This window comes from Nerophis lumbriciformis, linkage group LG28 (genome assembly GCF_033978685.3).
Source record: "Nerophis lumbriciformis linkage group LG28, RoL_Nlum_v2.1, whole genome shotgun sequence".
Classification (NCBI taxonomy): Eukaryota; Metazoa; Chordata; class Actinopteri; order Syngnathiformes; family Syngnathidae; genus Nerophis; species Nerophis lumbriciformis.
The window spans coordinates 35,295,567-35,313,066 of record NC_084575.2 but is presented as its reverse complement, the minus strand read 5'-3'; the positions used below and the strand labels follow the sequence as shown (position 1 = coordinate 35,313,066).

The 17,500-nt window shown below is 43.8% G+C and overlaps 1 protein-coding gene across 8 annotated transcripts in view; it reads right to left on the bottom strand.

Moving 5' to 3' along the window:
• Positions 1-2,190: 2,190 nt before the first annotated feature.
• Positions 2,191-17,500, bottom strand: part of LOC133571087 (CLIP-associating protein 1-B-like) — a 57,607-nt gene continuing 42,297 nt past the window's right edge. For 2 of the 8 annotated variants that reach the window (XM_061924131.1, XM_061924133.1), the window contains 17 exons: positions 14,684-14,781; positions 14,571-14,594; positions 14,154-14,401; positions 14,025-14,088; positions 13,628-13,791; positions 13,338-13,560; positions 13,076-13,171; positions 12,711-12,863; positions 12,494-12,600; positions 8,145-8,298; positions 7,861-8,074; positions 6,137-6,190; positions 5,869-6,068; positions 5,670-5,798; positions 5,386-5,592; positions 5,192-5,308; positions 2,191-3,218 (listed from right to left, as the gene is read on the bottom strand). In XM_061924131.1, the coding sequence (XP_061780115.1) occupies positions 3,135-3,218; positions 5,192-5,308; positions 5,386-5,592; positions 5,670-5,798; positions 5,869-6,068; positions 6,137-6,190; positions 7,861-8,074; positions 8,145-8,298; positions 12,494-12,600; positions 12,711-12,863; positions 13,076-13,171; positions 13,338-13,560; positions 13,628-13,791; positions 14,025-14,088; positions 14,154-14,401; positions 14,571-14,594; positions 14,684-14,781 (2,336 nt within the window). In that variant the 3' untranslated portion in view covers positions 2,191-3,134. The remainder of the gene's footprint in view (positions 3,219-5,191; positions 5,309-5,385; positions 5,593-5,669; positions 5,799-5,868; positions 6,069-6,136; positions 6,191-7,860; positions 8,075-8,144; positions 8,299-12,493; positions 12,601-12,710; positions 12,864-13,075; positions 13,172-13,337; positions 13,561-13,627; positions 13,792-14,024; positions 14,089-14,153; positions 14,402-14,570; positions 14,595-14,683; positions 14,782-17,500) is intronic. The other 6 variants (XM_061924139.1, XM_061924135.1, XM_061924140.1 and 3 more) reach the window with 4 other exon arrangements.

The following is a 17,500-nucleotide window of genomic DNA, read 5'->3' as shown; positions in this document are numbered from 1 at the left end:
GTTCTAAATTGGACTTAGTAGGGCGTAGGAAACAGTCATGTTCAACTAAAGGCACACGTTGAAGATGTGGGATGCTCAACATTCAGCCCGTTGCTAGGTTTGAACAGGCTCAGGTTGGGAAGACAATGGAAGGTGCAGAGGTCGGTCCTGTCTAAAGCAGATATATGAGGCACATTTCAAACATTGACAAATGTACAAAATGCTGTGATTGCTTGCTACTAAAAGTGAGACCATGAGTCTAACATGTCATTCTAAAATACCACAATTTCAGAGTTACTTTATTGATGATTCTAAAATAGGTGGCTGGCTATTCAGCAGTGACAAGTGGTTAAAGGTCAAGCCAAACACAGGATTATAACCTGTGACAGGAATTGTAAATAAGGGCTGTCTCTCAACTCGCACACTTCCATACTAAGACTGAGCATCTTGAGTGCAAACATGCTTTGACTCTGAGAAGAAGTGTGTGTCTCGACACCCTCAATCAAAAGGAATTTTACGCAGCGGAGGGGAGGGACTCAAACTCCAGTAAATGCAAGTCACAATTATAAAAGGAGAGAAGAAGAAAGAGGAAGCGGATAATATTGCCGTTGTCATTTTCAGTCAAGAGTGCTTGAGAAAATACTAGCGTGCGCCTTCAGGAACCAAGTATGCAGAGTACAGATAAAAGCCAGTAAATTAGAATATTTTGAAAAACTTGATTTATTTCAGTAATTGCATTCAAAAGGTGTAACTTGTACATTATATTTATTCATTGCACACAGACTGATGCATTCAAATGTTTATTTCATTTAATTTTGATGATTTGAAGTGGCAACAAATGAAAATCCAAAATTCCGTGTGTCACAAAATTAGAATATTACTTAAGGCTAATACAAAAAAGGGATTTTTAGAAATGTTGGCCAACTGAAAAGTATGAAAATGAAAAATATGAGCATGTACAATACTCAATACTTGGTTGGAGCTCCTTTTGCCTCAATTACTGCGTTAATGCGGCGTGGCATGGAGTCGATGAGTTTCTGCCACTGCTCAGGTGTTATGAGAGCCCAGGTTGCTCTGATAGTGGCCTTCAACTCTTCTGCGTTTTTGGGTCTGGCATTCTGCATCTTCCTTTTCACAATACCCCACAGATTTTCTATGGGGCTAAGGTCAGGGGAGTTGGCGGGCCAATTTAGAACAGAAATACCATGGTCCGTAAACCAGGCACGGGTAGATTTTGCGCTGTGTGCAGGCGCCAAGTCCTGTTGGAACTTGAAATCTCCATCTCCATAGAGCAGGTCAGCAGCAGGAAGCATGAAGTGCTCTAAAACTTGCTGGTAGACGGCTGCGTTGACCCTGGATCTCAGGAAACAGAGTGGACCGACACCAGCAGATGACATGGCACCCCAAACCATCACCCAACCATGCAAATTTTGCATTTCCTTTGGAAATCGAGGTCCCAGAGTCTGGAGGAAGACAGGAGAGGCACAGGATCCACGTTGCCTGAAGTCTAGTGTAAAGTTTCCACCATCAGTGATGGTTTGGGGTGCCATGTCATCTGCTGGTGTCGGTCCACTCTGTTTCCTGAGATCCAGGGTCAACGCAGCCGTCTACCAGCAAGTTTTAGAGCACTTCATGCTTCCTGCTGCTGACCTGCTCTATGGAGATGGAGATTTCAAGTTCCAACAGGACTTGGCGCCTGCACACAGCGCAAAATCTACCCGTGCCTGGTTTACGGACCATGGTATTTCTGTTCTAAATTGGCCCGCCAACTCCCCTGACCTTAGCCCCATAGAAAATCTGTGGGGTATTGTGAAAAGGAAGATGCAGAATGCCAGACCCAAAAACGCAGAAGAGTTGAAGGCCACTATCAGAGCAACCTGGGCTCTCATAACACCTGAGCAGTGCCAGAAACTCATCGACTCCATGCCACGCCGCATTAACGCAGTAATTGAGGCAAAAGGAGCTCCAACCAAGTATTGAGTATTGTACATGCTCATATTTTTCATTTTCATACTTTTCAGTTGGCCAACATTTCTAAAAATCCCTTTTTTGTATTAGCCTTAAGTAATATTCTAATTTTGTGACACACGGAATTTTGGATTTTCATTTGTTGCCACTTCAAATCATCAAAATTAAATGAAATAAACATTTGAATGCATCAGTCTGTGTGCAATGAATAAATATAATGTACAAGTTACACCTTTTGAATGCAATTACTGAAATAAATCAAGTTTTTCAAAATATTCTAATTTACTGGCTTTTACCTGTACATAGTGAAGTGTACTGACAGAGTTTTCCATGTGAGACAGAGAGCAAAGACATTCTCGCCAGAAGCTTCTCTGGTGCAGCTGGTGATCGTCTTAATCGTTCACATTTTTAGGTCTCATACTTTACACATTTTTGCAACAGTTTCTTCTCATTATATTGGGTATAAGACAGGAAATGTTGACAGTAGTCTTCACTTAGTGGTTCACTCGTAACTGGACTGTACTGATGAAGAGCTCAGGATGAAGCTCTTGATGTTTGTCCACTAACATTCAAAATGTTGGACTTCATTGATTGTACTCACCTACAAATTCATAGGTGCGTACTCTAATCTTCTCTGACAGAAAGTACGTCATATTTGTGTACTTGTTTGTAGTTTCTCTTTTCATGAATGTGGAATACATTCAGTTTCATGTTTTGTCAAGAAGAATGGAATGCAGCTTCTTCTTCAAAATATTCCAATGTTCCACATTGATTGTCTTACTTTCTTCAAACAAAGAAACAATAGGGTGAAACCAATAAAAAAATGTGTTGAGCTTCAAATCATTGGCCAGCCAAAGGATTATCTGCTGCAAAGTGACATTTGAGAAGACTTTCTTTCACGGTCCAGAAAGGCTGCAGCAGAGTGCAGTAGTTGTTATTCAGCTCATTACTTTTGATAAAGAAAATGCTGTAAGCTTGTGGGCATGAACACTGTTTGATGATGATGATGTGCGAGCGAAGGAAAGACTTTGTTTAGGCACATGACCTCGCCATCATCTAGCAGCCCAATATAAAAAGGAGTCAAGGATGGTGTTTTGCTTTCAAGATGGCAGATTTTCACTGCAAGGTAAGCAAAAGGTTTGAATGGAAGAAGCTGATGATAATGTCAGAGCAGGTGTTATAGAGAGTTAGTAGGAAGAGATGTCAGAGGAGCTGCTGCTATTGCTGGTGGTGGTCTGGGCCCTCTTGATGTACAAGTTGAGCAGCTTCATCTATAGGAGGAAACAAGACAGTTAAAGAACGCAACTGAGATGAGCCTGTCTTTTGCTGTCCAATTAAAGCTGGGCGAATGATCGGAAAATATTTGAGGCCGACTTTTAGCTTCCAACAGACTTAAAACTGCAGTGTTGGGTATTTTGGTTATTTGTTATTCCCCACTGTAATTCCCTTTTGCCTAATATACACCATCCCCTTCAACACACCATTGACAGCCAGGTGGCACAAAGCGTGAAGGCTGAAGAAGCCACATGACACTGTCCCGTCCAGGCTACACAGAAGCGTCATGGAGGAAAACTTAAACACAGTACTGACACTACAAGATGAGCAGTTTGTACACAAAATGATTCCCTGTCAGTTATTTGGCCACACTTCGCTACAATGAGGATGAAGGCCACCAAAAATTGAGGAGTAGTTGAGAGTGAACTAAGCCAACTCGAGATAGGTTTTATTAATTGTGATTTAAGGTTCACTAGCGTGGCGGATAGTCGAACCTCGGATTCAGGAGGAACAGTGTGGTTTTCGTCCTAGTCGTGGAACTGTGGACCAGCTCTATACTCTGGGCAGGGTCCTTGAGGGTGCATGGGAGTTTGCCCAACCAGTCTACATGTGCTTTGTGGACTTGGAGAAGGCATTCGACCGTGTACCCCGGGAAGTCCTGTGGGGAGTGCTCAGAGAGTATGGGGTAGCGGACTGTCTTATTGTGGCAGTTCGCTCCCTGTATGATCAGTGTCAGAGCTTGGTCCGCATTGCCGGCAGTAAGTCGGACACGTTTCCAGTGTGGGTTGGACTCCGCCAAGGCTGCCCTTTGTCACCCATTCTGTTCATAATCTTTATGGACAGAATTTCTAGGCGCAGTCAGGGCGTTGAGGGTATCTGGTTTGGTGGCTGCAGGATTAGGTCTCTGCTATTTGCAGATGATGTGGTCCTGATGGCTTCCTCCGGCCAAGATCTTCAGCTCTCACTGGATCGGTTCGCAGCCGAGTGTGAAGCGACTGGGATGAGAATCAGCACCTCTAAGTCCGAGTCCATGGTTCTCTCCCGGAAAAGGGTGGAGTGCCATCTCCGGGTTGGGGAGGAGATCTTGCCCCAAGTGGAGGAGTTCAAGTACCTCGGAGTCTTGTTCACGAGTGGGGGAAGAGTGGATCGTGAGATCGACAGGCGGATCGGTGCGGCGTCTTCAGTAATGCGGACGCTGTATCGATCCGTTGTGGTGAAGAAGGAGCTGAGCCCGAAGGCAAAGCTCTCGATTTACCGGTCAATCTACGTTCCCATCCTCACCTATGGTCATGAGCTTTGGGTCATGACCGAAAGGACAAGATCACGGGTACAAGCGGCCCAAATGAGTTTCCTCCGCCGAGTGGCGGGGCTCTCCCTTAGAGATAGGGTGAGAAGCTCTGTCATTCGGGGGGAGCTCAAAGTAAAGCCGCTGCTCCTCCACATCGAGAGGAGCCAGATGAGGTGGTTCGGGCATCTGGTCAGGATGCCACCCGAACGCCTTCCTAGGAAGGTGTTTCGGGCACGTCCGACCAGTAGGAGGCCACGGGGAAGACCCAGGACACGCTGGGAAGACTATCTCTCCCGGCTGGCCTGGGAACGCCTCGGGATCCCCCGGGAGGAGCTGGACGAAGTGGCTGGGGAGAGGGAAGTCTGGGCTTCCCTGCTTAAGCTGCTGCCCCCGCGACCCGACCTCGGATAAGCGGAAGAAGATGGATGGATGGATGGATAGCGTGGCTTTTGCAATATTTCCACAATTAACATGTTAACTTTAGCACATTGGTTCACCATTTAAGACCACATCGCATCAGTAATCAGGTTGGAAGTAAGATTTGAAAGATAAAGCCTTGATGATGCTCCCTGAAAAACACTCCCTCGCGTTTTGGCACGTCACACACTTAACCCTGGAGGAAGAGCGTAGAAAGGTTGACGACAACGTAGTGACCCTGCTTTAAAGCAGCAGTGCAGTTACCTTGCTGCCTGTAAGCTGAGAAAGGTAGGGCTTCAGCTCCTCGCCAATCACAGCGTAGACGGCCACTAAGCAGAAGACGCTAGCCTTCCTCACACTGCTCTCACTGCTGTCGTAGCCCTGCAGTGGCACAATGCATTGACCCACTGAAGCACTGTGGCTGAAATATTCAGCTTGACTGGGAATTTCCGGCTCACCAGCAGGAGGCCTGGAATGATGTCAGGCAGCATCTGATGAAGCGGTTCCTTTGCAATGCGTTCGATGGCCTTTGTCTGCATCTTGATGGCAGCCAAGTTGATTGGGTAGTCAGCTGTCTGCACAATGGGACACAGGACCTTGATGCACTGCTCGGGGTGTATTGAGCCCGCCAGTGTGGATGCGGCTTCCTCTGCCGCACGCACCACCTTGACCAAGAAAGGAAGAGCATGGGATTGGCAACAAAATAAAAATGTGATTGTAACAGTCAGCCCATTTGTGTCACCTCCTTATGTGAGTCTTTATGACCCTCCAGCATCTTCATTATGGTGAGCTCGGCATAGTTCTTAAAACGGCCTGGTTGGTTTCTTAAGATCTCTTTCAGGACTCTCAAGGCCAGTGCACGGATCATGTACTATGGGAAGTCAGAAAACAGGTGAACTCTAACGTTCTAGTGGCCGTGTTCTTACATTGCGTCTCCTTACATCTTTGTCTCCCAGCATCTCCAGAAGCAGAAGCAGCATTGTCTTGAAGTGCTCGTCCCAAACTACTAGACTGTCATCTCGGGCGACCTTCAGCAGCTCCAGCATGGTGGCCCGTCGCTCCTCAATGCCACGCTCACCTACTGGGCCTTGGGACAGCTCCTTCAGCAGCTCCCCCACCAGCTGAAGTCGCTCAGTCGCTCCTGCAAGAAACGGCAAGTTGTTGTACAAATCTCTAAGAGACCAAGAAAGTATTTACAATTTGCAGTACCTGGGACATTTCTGTGTTCCTGGATCTTGTTTTCAACACATTCTTGTTGGTGACCTACAGAGGACGACCGGAAGGAAGCATAGTTGGTTAAAGTGGTACGACCTCTACTTAAAAAACCCAGCCTCGACCCCTCTCTCCTCTCTAACTTCAGACCTATCTCTAATCTTCCATACATTTCCAAAATATTAGAGAAGGTTGTCTACAGTCAGTTGCTGCCCTTCTTAGAGGATAATGGTACCACTGAGCTGTTCCAGTCCGGTTTTAAAGCCCTCCACAGCACAGAGTCAGCGCTTCTAAAAGTTTTTAACGATATCCTCCTGTCCACTGATTCTGGTAAATATGTTGTCCTGGTGCTTTTAGATCTGTCTGCTGCGTTCGACACCGTCGACCACGCCACCTTAATCACTCGTCTTGAGAACTGTGTGGGCATTAAGGGCGCCGCCCTCAACTGGTTCCGGTCGTACCTAACCGACAGGAGTTTTTGTGTAAAAGTAGACAGTTTTATGTCGTCCACAGCTCCTTTACCACATGGGGTCCCCCAGGGCTCAATCCTTGCCCCAATTTTATTTGCGCTTTACCTTCTCCCCCTTGGTTCTATTTTTAGGAAGTACAGTATTGCATTTCATTTTTATGCCGATGATTGCCAGATTTATTTTCCCATGGCACAAAATAACACGGTTCAAAGTCTTATTGACTGCCTGCACGACATCAAAGTCTGGCTTTCAGCTAACTTCCTGAGCCTAAATGAAGACAAAACAGAAGTTATGTTGTTCGGTCCAAGTCGCTCTCCCTCCCCCAACGTTGACCTCGGCACTCTGACCCCGTATCTCAGCGACTCTGTCACAAACCTGGGGGTAAAGTTTGACTCAGATTTTAAATTCGAAAAACAAATCAGCAGCGTCGTTCAAAAAAGCTTTTATCAATTACGCCAAATAGCGAAAGTGAAACCGCTTCTATCAAGACATGATCTTGAGAAATTAATCCACGCTTTTATCTCGACTCGTCTTGATTACTGTAATGCCCTGTATGTTGGCATTAGCCAGGCCTCCCTCGCCCGCCTGCAGCTCGTGCAGAACTCTGCTGCTCGTCTGCTAACACAGACCCGCAGACGTGAGCACATCACCCCTATTTTAGCGTCCCTTCACTGGCTCCCTGTGCGTTACCGAATACATTTTAAACTCCTTTTATTTGTTTTTAAATGTCTAAACAACCTCGCGCCAACCTATCTCTCCGACCTCCTTCAGCCTTACTGCCCCACCCGATCCTTAAGATCAGCCGATCAGCTGCTGTTGACGGTCCCTGACACAAGGCTGAAGCTTAGAGGTGACAGAGCTTTCGCCGTTGCTGCTCCCAAGCTCTGGAACGACCTACCCCTGAGTGTTAGACAAGCCTCCTCTCTTCCTGTTTTTAAATCTCTCTTAAAAACATACTTTTATTCCATGGCTTTTAACACTGAGTGATATCCATCCTGCAATGGCGCCCCATAATACACCTGCTGTGATCCTGTTTTTATGTTTTTATTAATTCTATTTTAATTATTTATTTTTTATCATGTTCTGTTTGTGTTGTGTTGTGTTTGCTCGGTACTCGTTTTATCTTTTAACCTGCTCATTGTACAGCACTTTGGCTACCCCTGTGGTAAATTTTAAATGTGCTTTATAAATAAAGTTGATTTGATTTGATTTGAAAGCTGGCCCAGAAAACAGAGCTCAGATGTGGCGCACCGTCTAGTCGCAGCTCCACATTGTCTTCAAACCGTGTCTCTTTTAGGGCGCCTTTGTCCAATGTGCTGGTGTTGTCTGTGTAGTTGTGAGGGTTGTAGTCTCTGAAACGCGGCCCAGTAAAGCGTTGCAAAGGCGGGTATAGTAATGAGGTCTTGTTGTCCACCATAGCTCCATGAAGTCTAAGGTCCAAGTGTAAGGGAGTGCCGCCTTCACACTGTGGGGGAAAAAAAACATTAGTTGTTGGAATCTCATCAGTATAGAACAACATTCTGAAGCATCCCTACGTTCACCATGGTGTCCCGTTTTTCATCTGGCCTGTACGTCTCCATTGGATCTTCTTGGCTGCGGTAGCTGAAGTTCTGGATGGCCTCAGTGACACCACGCAGGGAGCTGTAGATCTGCTCAGAGTTCAGGTTCTCACTGTCGTACTCTGGCATGCTGCAGTGGGTGCATTTCAATAAATGAGTACCACTTTAAAAAAAAAAGACCACAGCTAAGTATCTGGAAGTGCAGTAAAGAGACGAAACCATCTACCTGGAAAATAGCACAAAGATGAACATTGTTTTGATTATTAAACTTAATCTATTGTGTTTCATTCATTGCTAACTGCACACAGTGCTAAAACCGTTCCAGCTGAAGTGAATTTATTCTAGGATTTGAGTGAGACACTTGTATCTTGAGAGATATGCAGTAGAATTTGTTCAAGTCAACATAATAATAGATGATAAAATGAACTGGAAATCTCATGTAAAAATATACAACATAAAGTAGCAAGAAACACGTCAATAATGAATAAAGCAAAACATATTCTCTACTGCTCACTAGTGTTACATATCGGACTTATTGTGTAGAAATATGGGAAACAACTACAAATGTGCGCTTCATTAACAAACGGTGTTACAAAAAAGATCAATTAGAATAATACATAATGTTGGATATAGAGAACATACAAATCCTTTATTTATTGAATCACAAATATTGAAATTTAACAATTTGGTGCATTTGCAAACAGCTAAAATGATGTACAAAGCAAACTATAACCTGCTAGCCAAGAATGTACAACAATTCTTCTCAACAAAAGAGGATAAATATCATCTTAGAGGAAAATCTAATTTAAAACATTTGTATGCACGTTAGAGATGCGCGGTTTGCGGGCACAACCGCGGAGTCCGCGGATTATCCGCGGATCGGGCGGATGAAATAAAAAAAAATTAGATTTTATCCGCGGGTCGGGTCGGGCGGTTGAAATAAAAAAAAATTAGATTTTAAATAGATTCAGGCGGGTGGCAGTTAAACCAATTGGGAAATATATATACATAGTTAAATGTTGTTACCCACATACGAAAAACGAGCAGGCACCTGCTGCATATGCCACAACAGAAGAAGAAAAAAAAAAGAGATGGACACTTTTACGGAGCGGAGAAGGGACGCCTCGCCGGGGTCCGGGACCGAGGCCCCTTCCCCCGAGAGGGCCCCACCGGGAGCCGTAGCTGAGGCGATCCGCGAGAAGGGCCCGACGCACGTCCAGGGTCACCACCGCGCCCACCGCACCGACACCCCGCCTCGTCCGCCTACGCCGCAGCCGGCGTCACGCGCAGCAGGTAAGCAGCTTACCTGCCCGCCACTCCCGTGGCCGGGGGCTCGTAACAGGGGTCACTCCGCGCGCTCCGCCCGCGCAGCTTACCTGCCCGCCACCCCTGTTGCCGGGGGCGCGTAACAGGGGTCACTCCGCGCGCAGTGCGCTCACGAAAGGGGTGGGGCTCACCCTGGTTGATATAGACAGCAGGACGGTGGCCATGGAAGTCGGAACCCGCTAAGGAGTGTGTAACAACCCACCCGCCGAATCAACTAGCCCTGAAAATGGATGGCGCTAGAGCGTCGGGCCCATTCCCGGCCGTCGCCGGCAGCGAGACGCGCTTGGAGGTGCGCTCAGCGCGGCTCCCATATGATTGCGCACTGGTGTGCGTCTGGGCCGTGACAGCGTGGCACGCGAATGTCTGTGCTGCATTGGATCAGTCTCCTTTCTTTAACATGCAAAAGCTTTATAACCTCACTAATGCCTTGCATCGTCTATATTAGATATATAACAACGGGCGGGTGCGGGCGGATGCGGTTCTGATTAAATGTTACATCGGGTGGATGGCGGATGGTTGATGACTTTCTGATGCGGTTGCAGATGAAATAATTGCCTATCCGCGCATCTCTAATGCACGTATAACACTTAAAACCTTTAGTATATCAGTATGTGGAATTAAATGATGGAATGGATTAACCAAAGAAATGAAACAAAGCACCAATATGATTCAGTTTAAGAGACTCTTCAAACTACAAGTGTTCACAAAGTACACCGAACAATCATTATGAACATATTAAACACTTTTTTTTTCTTTTTAGATAAAGATTATTCATGTATTTAATATTTGTTTACTTGCTATGGTATATTATTTATTTATTCACTGTTCTGTTACAGAGAACAAGGAAATTGGATAAAATTGCTATGGTATGAAAAGGGGTAGGATTAAATAAGCTTAGCTTCTTCCTACTCCTTTTTGGGTGTGCTGTAATGAAACAACTGGAAATATGTGACGCATTACATTGTATCGTATACATGTTCCAAATAAACTGAACTGAACTGAACCTTCTTTGGAACGGCTTACTCACACTGACATAAGCGGTGATCGGCACAACTGAAAATAGCCATTTCTTGCACATTTACGTGTCCCCTTTGCTAGATACATAATATTAACTTACAGCTGTTTGTTGATATTGTTTTCTTCCATTCCACAATTTTTATGAGTCTGTTTTGTTAATGTTTTGAATTGGTATGGTGACTGGATCAAATAAAAAAAGTTCAAACTCTCATGCTGGGTAAAAACCAAGGAATACAAATTTGTTTTCAGATGGGTTTTAAAAGTGAACGATAAAAGTGCTGGTCTTTCATGAAAAGGGAGATCATTCCACTTCTGATGTATAAGCAGCGACGGAAAAAGGCTCTGTCCCCTTTGAGCTAGCAAAATGGACCCTTGTGTAAAAGGGGATGGAAAAACGGCTCAGTCTACTGCGAATGTGAATGATGACATTAGCAATACTATAAAACGTGATGACAAACGGATTGATGTTTCCCCATACCTGCCAACTTTTGAAATCAGAAAAACCTAGTAGCCAGGGTCCAGGGAAAATGATTGATTGCATTCAGACAGGTTAAAATGTTGCTAAAACCATCACTTTTCTATCAGTCACAGTGACTTTTCAAAACAAAAATATTACAGCAAAAATCATATGGGTTGATTGACATGTTTATTCTGTAAGCTAACTTCAATAGTTTGAAATTATTTTGACAGTTAATGCCAGTTATCCTGTCAACCTTTCACAAGACTTCAATTTGTTAATTGCAAGTATAAACAGTATAAACACTTTTTACAGTAAAAAAAAATGGTAAAACAGTACTAAACAATTCCATTAAAAAAAAATTGGTGTCATTATTAACTTTCTGTCCAAGCTTGTATAATCTACTGCCTTGTTCAAATGTAAAAAATATTCTGTGCCTAAAATTCACATTTCTATCACAATTATCATACTGTAAACATGGTAAGCTAACTTCATTAAAATTAATAGTCCTGTCAATAGCATGGAATTACAATTCAAATGTAGTTTTTTGTAAACCTTTCAAAATAATTCAAAATATGAAAAATTAATGAAAATTAATTTAAGCCATCAGACACTTGAAAAGTGGCACATCACATCTCTAATGTAATCATTTTAACTTTTCAACAAAAATAGCACTGCAAAAATATTAAGGACCTACTTCTGTATTTTGGTAGTTATGCTGTCAACATTTAACAAGATTTCTTCAACTTGGACTTGAAAGCATAAATAGTATAAACACTTTGAACAGTATAACAGTACTAAACAATTCCAATAGATAACATTGGTGTCATTACCTTTTTGTGGCTAAAATCCAAATTTAGCAACGGCATTAGACTTGTGTTTTTTTGTCCCAACGTGGTCTTTTACATCGCTAATTCCTCCGTGTCCGATCGAAAAATCTTGTCTGCACAAGGTGCAATTCTCGTAGTTTTCACCCTTTTTGGAACGGATAATTATTCCCGGATAGGCTTTTGAATATTCTTTAGGGAATGACTGCAGTTTTCTTTTCGGTTTAAGACTCGTTTGCGATTTTTCTCCGGCTGATTCCATGATCGTTCGCTCGTTTGGAAACAATGGCAACAGGTGCCTCGTGCTTGGCAGCGGTGCTATAAATAGCCTCGCGCATGGCATTCGGAATGGCTCGATAGGAAGTTACGGGAAGCATGTCGATTGTCATTGTTGTTACGCGATTTCGTGAATAAAACTTAAAAAAAAAAAAATGTTTTTAATGAATGAAAAACCGTATTTTTTATCACTGCAACCGTAACCCGGAATAGGTTGATGAAAACCGTACTAATTACGGGAAAACCGGAGTAGTTGGCAGGTATGTTTCCCCCATCAGGTCTAAAATTTTATGTCAACAGAAGCGACAATTTATGTAAACATCGGCTTAAGTAGGAAATTTTGAGTAATAAAAAATACACAGTGTTGATGTGATGGTTGATGGATGACAAAAATGGGTTTCACTTTATTTCATTGTGTGTACCTCGGAGAAAGACTGCCATGGGAGAAAGTGGTGGGGGACATCAGTGGGCTGCTGCGGCTGCTAGACTGCCGTGGAGTTGTTCGACCCGTCGAGCTACTGGGAGATGCCTTCAGGTGACAACACACACACACACACACACCACAAAACCACATTTGGCTCAAGGTGGTTTAATTTTCTCACCTTGGTGGACAGTGTATATATAAAAGGTATGCGTTACCATGCTGATGCCGCTGTTGGCGCTTGTGCTCCTCAAGTGGTTGTGCAACAGCTTGGTGGTCCCATCTTGGAAAGTTTTGGGTAGAGCGCCGAGAAGCATGGTGAACTCTGGTGTGTTTAGCTCAAACAGAGAAATGAGCACAACCTGGGCTGCCTGCAAGAAAGAATAAACAAACACACGCACACACACTTTGAGAGGACACACTGCAGTTTTGTCACACCTGTGTGGGTCTCAGTGGTCTATCATTACACCATCTAGTAGCACATTCAGCAACGTAAAACCAGTTAAAGCCGATAAAAATAAAACCAACCAGGAGCAGAGCTACAGTTGTAAATGGCTGTCATGCTATTGCCAGATGATTCTACCTGCTTGCACCTCTCCTCCAGGTTGCCCTCCCCAGGCAAAGAGGTCACGGTGCTGGCTCGGCATGACAAATCCTCCCCAACCCAGTTATGAAGGGTCTGGGGATTTGGTAAATGAAGAAATTGATTGGGCGAAAAAAAAAAAGCAACAAAGACAACAACCAAACATACAACATAACAAAAATAAGGAGAATGTAGAAGTGACAACAGAAGAATGTGGAAATAGGGGGACGGCATTGAGAATGTCACACATTGGCGCTCCTACCTTCCGGACATCAGAGCTTTTGGGTTCGGTAGTCCAAGTGATGATGCGCGAAACAGCCAGTCGGGTCTCGCTAGTGTTGACAAAGTCAGCTGGGTCCATCTGGCGGGCTAGTGCCTCAATGTAGCGCAAAATGGCCACCTTCACCTTCAGATTAGGCGTTTGCGTCTGATCCACGATGAACCGCATCAGGATGTTGAACTGCTGCTCGTATGGGAAGGACTCGCTAAAGACAACAATCTGCTTTATTCATTTGCTGCTCCAACATTTCAAACCAATGTTTGTATCCTAACCATGTGACGTCCAGAGCCTTCTGGACCTTGGCTTGAACAGAGCCCAGGAGTTCGGCACCCATTTTCTTCAGCAACTGAGTGAGCAGGACGAAAAGCCAGTCGAGCAGGTCTTCCCGATGCACGACAATGAAGTCCACCAGAGTCTCCAAGAACATGCTGAAGACCTGAGAGCAACAAGTTTACAGGACATGATCGACTCATCACATCTGGGATAAAGTGACTCCAAGTGTGAGTGGTGAGTGAGAGCAAACACTTACTCTCTGCGTGTGTTAGAGTCCAAACAAGTAAGGAGCCATGCAACACAAAAGCAGAGTTAGTTGTCCTTTAATTAGTAATTAAATGTGATCAGTTTATGTTACCACCCTTGACATAAACAATCTACTTTAAGGGCTGTCACCTTGCTGTGAGGGTCTGCAAACATCCTGGTGAAGATCTCACAGAGTCTCTTCAGCTCCACACGACTGAGGCACAAACACATGTTTAAGAGACTGTCATCTGTTGATATGATCCAGATCATGTTACAAACCTTAGAGTTCTCTGGTTCTTCAACAGGTTCTGCAATCCAAGCAGGCCTTCTTTTCTTTCCGACCAGTTGGCGCTGGCACAGTGATTCAGAACTTCAGCTACATCCTCTGTCTGACGTGCATATTGTGGCGCCATGCCGCCGTTGCGCGAGCTGTATGAGCGCTCTGAGCAGGCACTGGAGGCATCACTGTTCGCATCGTCATCAGAGTACATTCCTGGCGACTCAAAGCGCCGTCGCCCCGCCCGCCGCTAGAGGAGGAAGAGTCAACAATGTTGGAGGGTTAGGCTTGTTGCTCTCGTGTCAACATGCGAGACACATTGGAAGCTTTGATATTAGCACGGTGTTGTTAGCAAAAGATGATATGATAAATCGTGTAGTTTCATGCTCATGCTGACACAAACACATCAGCTCCTGTACCTTACTCCTCAAGTCTCCTAAGAGCTGTAATGTACAAAGTCAAGCAGGGAGGAAATTAAAATGTAGCATTTATTGACTCCAACATATAGCAAGTTACTGTGCATGTTTCTCACCAGAGCGTCAGCAACAGCAGCCTCCACCTCAGTGCCTGTGTTGAGGATCCTCATGGCATTGACTGAGGCCGAGATCCGAGCCTGGTGAGATAGCCGGTCTGACAAAGAAAAGTCAATAGGTGTATGTCAGTCAGCGCAAGTACCGTATTTTCCGCACTATGAGCCGCACCTAAAAACCACAAATTTACTCAAAAGCTGACAGTGCGGCTTATAACCCGGTGCGCTTTATATATGGATTAATATTAAGATTCATTTTCATAAAGTTTCGGTCTCGCAACTACGGTAAACAGCCGCCATCTTTTTTCCCCGTAGAAGAGGAAGTGCTTCTTCTTCTACGCAAGCAACCGCCAAGGTAAGCACCCGCCCCCATAGAACAGGAAGCGCTTCTTCTTCTACTGTAAGCAACCACCCGCCCGCGTAGAAGAAGAAGAAGCGCGCGGATATTACGTTTCATTTCCTTTGTGTGTTTACATCTGTAAAGACCACAAAATGGCTCCTACTAAGCGACAGGTTTCCGGTTCATGAAAAGACGCAATCTCTCCATCCGCACACGGACTACTATTTCACAGCAACTGCCTAAAGACTTTCAAGAAAAGCTGGCTACTTTCCGTGCATATTGTAAAAACAAGATAGCTGAAAAAAAGATCCGGCCAGAGAACATTATCAACATGGACGAGGTTCCACTGACTTTTGATATTCCTGTGAACCGCACTGTGGATACAACGGGAGCACGTACGGTGAATATTCGCACCACAGGGAATGAGAAGTCATCCTTCACTGTGGTTCTAGCTTGCCATGCTAATGGCCAGAAACTTCCACCCATGGTGATATTCAAAAGGAAGACCTTGCCAAAAGAGACCTTTCCAGCCGGCGTCATCATAAAAGCTAACTCGAAGGGATGGATGGATGAAGAAAAGATGAGCGAGTGGTTAAGGTAAGTTTACGCGAAGAGGCCGGGTGGCTTTTTTCACGCAGCTCCGTCCATGTTGATATACGACTCCATGCGCGCCCACATCACGCTGGTTTTTAATATATTATTAAAGTTTGACTGACCTATCCGACTGTTTTTTTGACATTCCTTTAGCGCAGTTAGATGCGGCTTATAACACGGGGCGGCTTATAGGTGGACAAAGTTTTGAAATATGCCGTTCATTGAAGGCGCGGCTTTTAACCCAGGGCGGCTTATGGTGCGGAAAATACGGTAGATCCAATCACCACGGGACTCAACTTTTTGGACAAATTTCAGTGTTCAATAAATTCAAGATGGTATTTTACAATGCCATTGCAAGAAGTTGGTGTTTTCATTGTATTTAAAAAAAACGGGAATATTATAACACCATTAAAATGCAAAAATGAAAGATGCTGACATAAATTATGTAATCAAAGCTGAGAAGCACAGAATGATGATTGATGACAGCTTTTAACCCCTGCTGCCCAAAAACAAAAACAAACCAAATTGTATTACAAAATAATAAACAATTTGCTTGATGAGGAGTTTTGTTACAAAGTGAATACATTTTCTAAAGTCTAAAAATTGCTAGCATGTCACACTGCAGTGACTGCACAATGTGAACTGGGTCACCGGTTTAGTGAAAGAATACACTATGTAACATATTAGAACATTCTTAAGTAAGACTGCATCAATTTCAGGCTCGAAACACTGTTGCGCTAACCAGAGGTGGGTAGTAACGCGCTACATTTACTCCGTTACATCTACTTGAGTAACTTTTGGGATAAATTGTACTTCTAAGAGTAGTTTTAATGCAACATACTTTTACTTTTACTTAAGTATATTTATAGAGAAGGAATGCTACTTTTACTCCGCTACTTTTATCTACATTCAGCTCGCTACTCGCTACTAATTTTTATCGATCTGTTAATGCACGCTTTGTTTGTTTTGGTCTGTCAGACAGACCTTCAAAGTGCCTGCCTTACTGGTGACGTTCACTTCGTTCCACCAATCAGATGCAGTCACTGGTGACGTTGGACCAATCAAACAGAGCCAGGTGGTCACATGACCTGACTTAAACAAGTGTAAAAACTTATTGGGGTGTTACCATTTAGTGGTCAATTGTACGGAATGTGTACTGTACTGTGCAATCTACTAATAAAAGTTTCAATCAATCAATCAAAAGTGTGAAGGAAAAAAGATCCTTTTTTATTTCAACCGTACATCCCGTCAAAAGCCTAAAGACTGACCGCACATGAGGACGTTCCTGTCTTCACAATAAAAGTGCCGCTCCATCGCGCTTGCGCTTTCAAAACAAGAGTCTCCGAAAGCCAGCGCAAACAAGCTAGCAAGCTACGGAGTTTGACGCCAATATATTTCTTGTAAAGTGTATAAAAACGAATATGGAAGCTGGACAAATAAAATGCCAAAAACCCACCACTTTCATGTGGTATTAGACAGAAAGGAGGAACTTTTCTTCTCCATTTGAAAACGTGGACGTTATCATCACTACTGTCTGATTCCAATCAACGCAAGTCATCAGAATCAGGTAATACACCAACTTATATTCTAGTCTTCATGAAAGAAAGGAATCTATGTGTTAAACATGCATGTATATTCATTAAAAGACCTTTAATATGTAAACAAAAACAGCTAAATAAATACATATAAATTATATACTGTATATATCAATGTATATGTATGTATGTATGTGTATATATATATATATATATATATATATATGAGTGTGTATGTTACTCATCAGTTACTCAGTACTTGAGTAGTTTTTTCACAACATACTTTTTACTTTTACTCAAGTAAATATTTGGGTGACTACTCCTTACTTTTACTTGAGTAATAAATCTCTA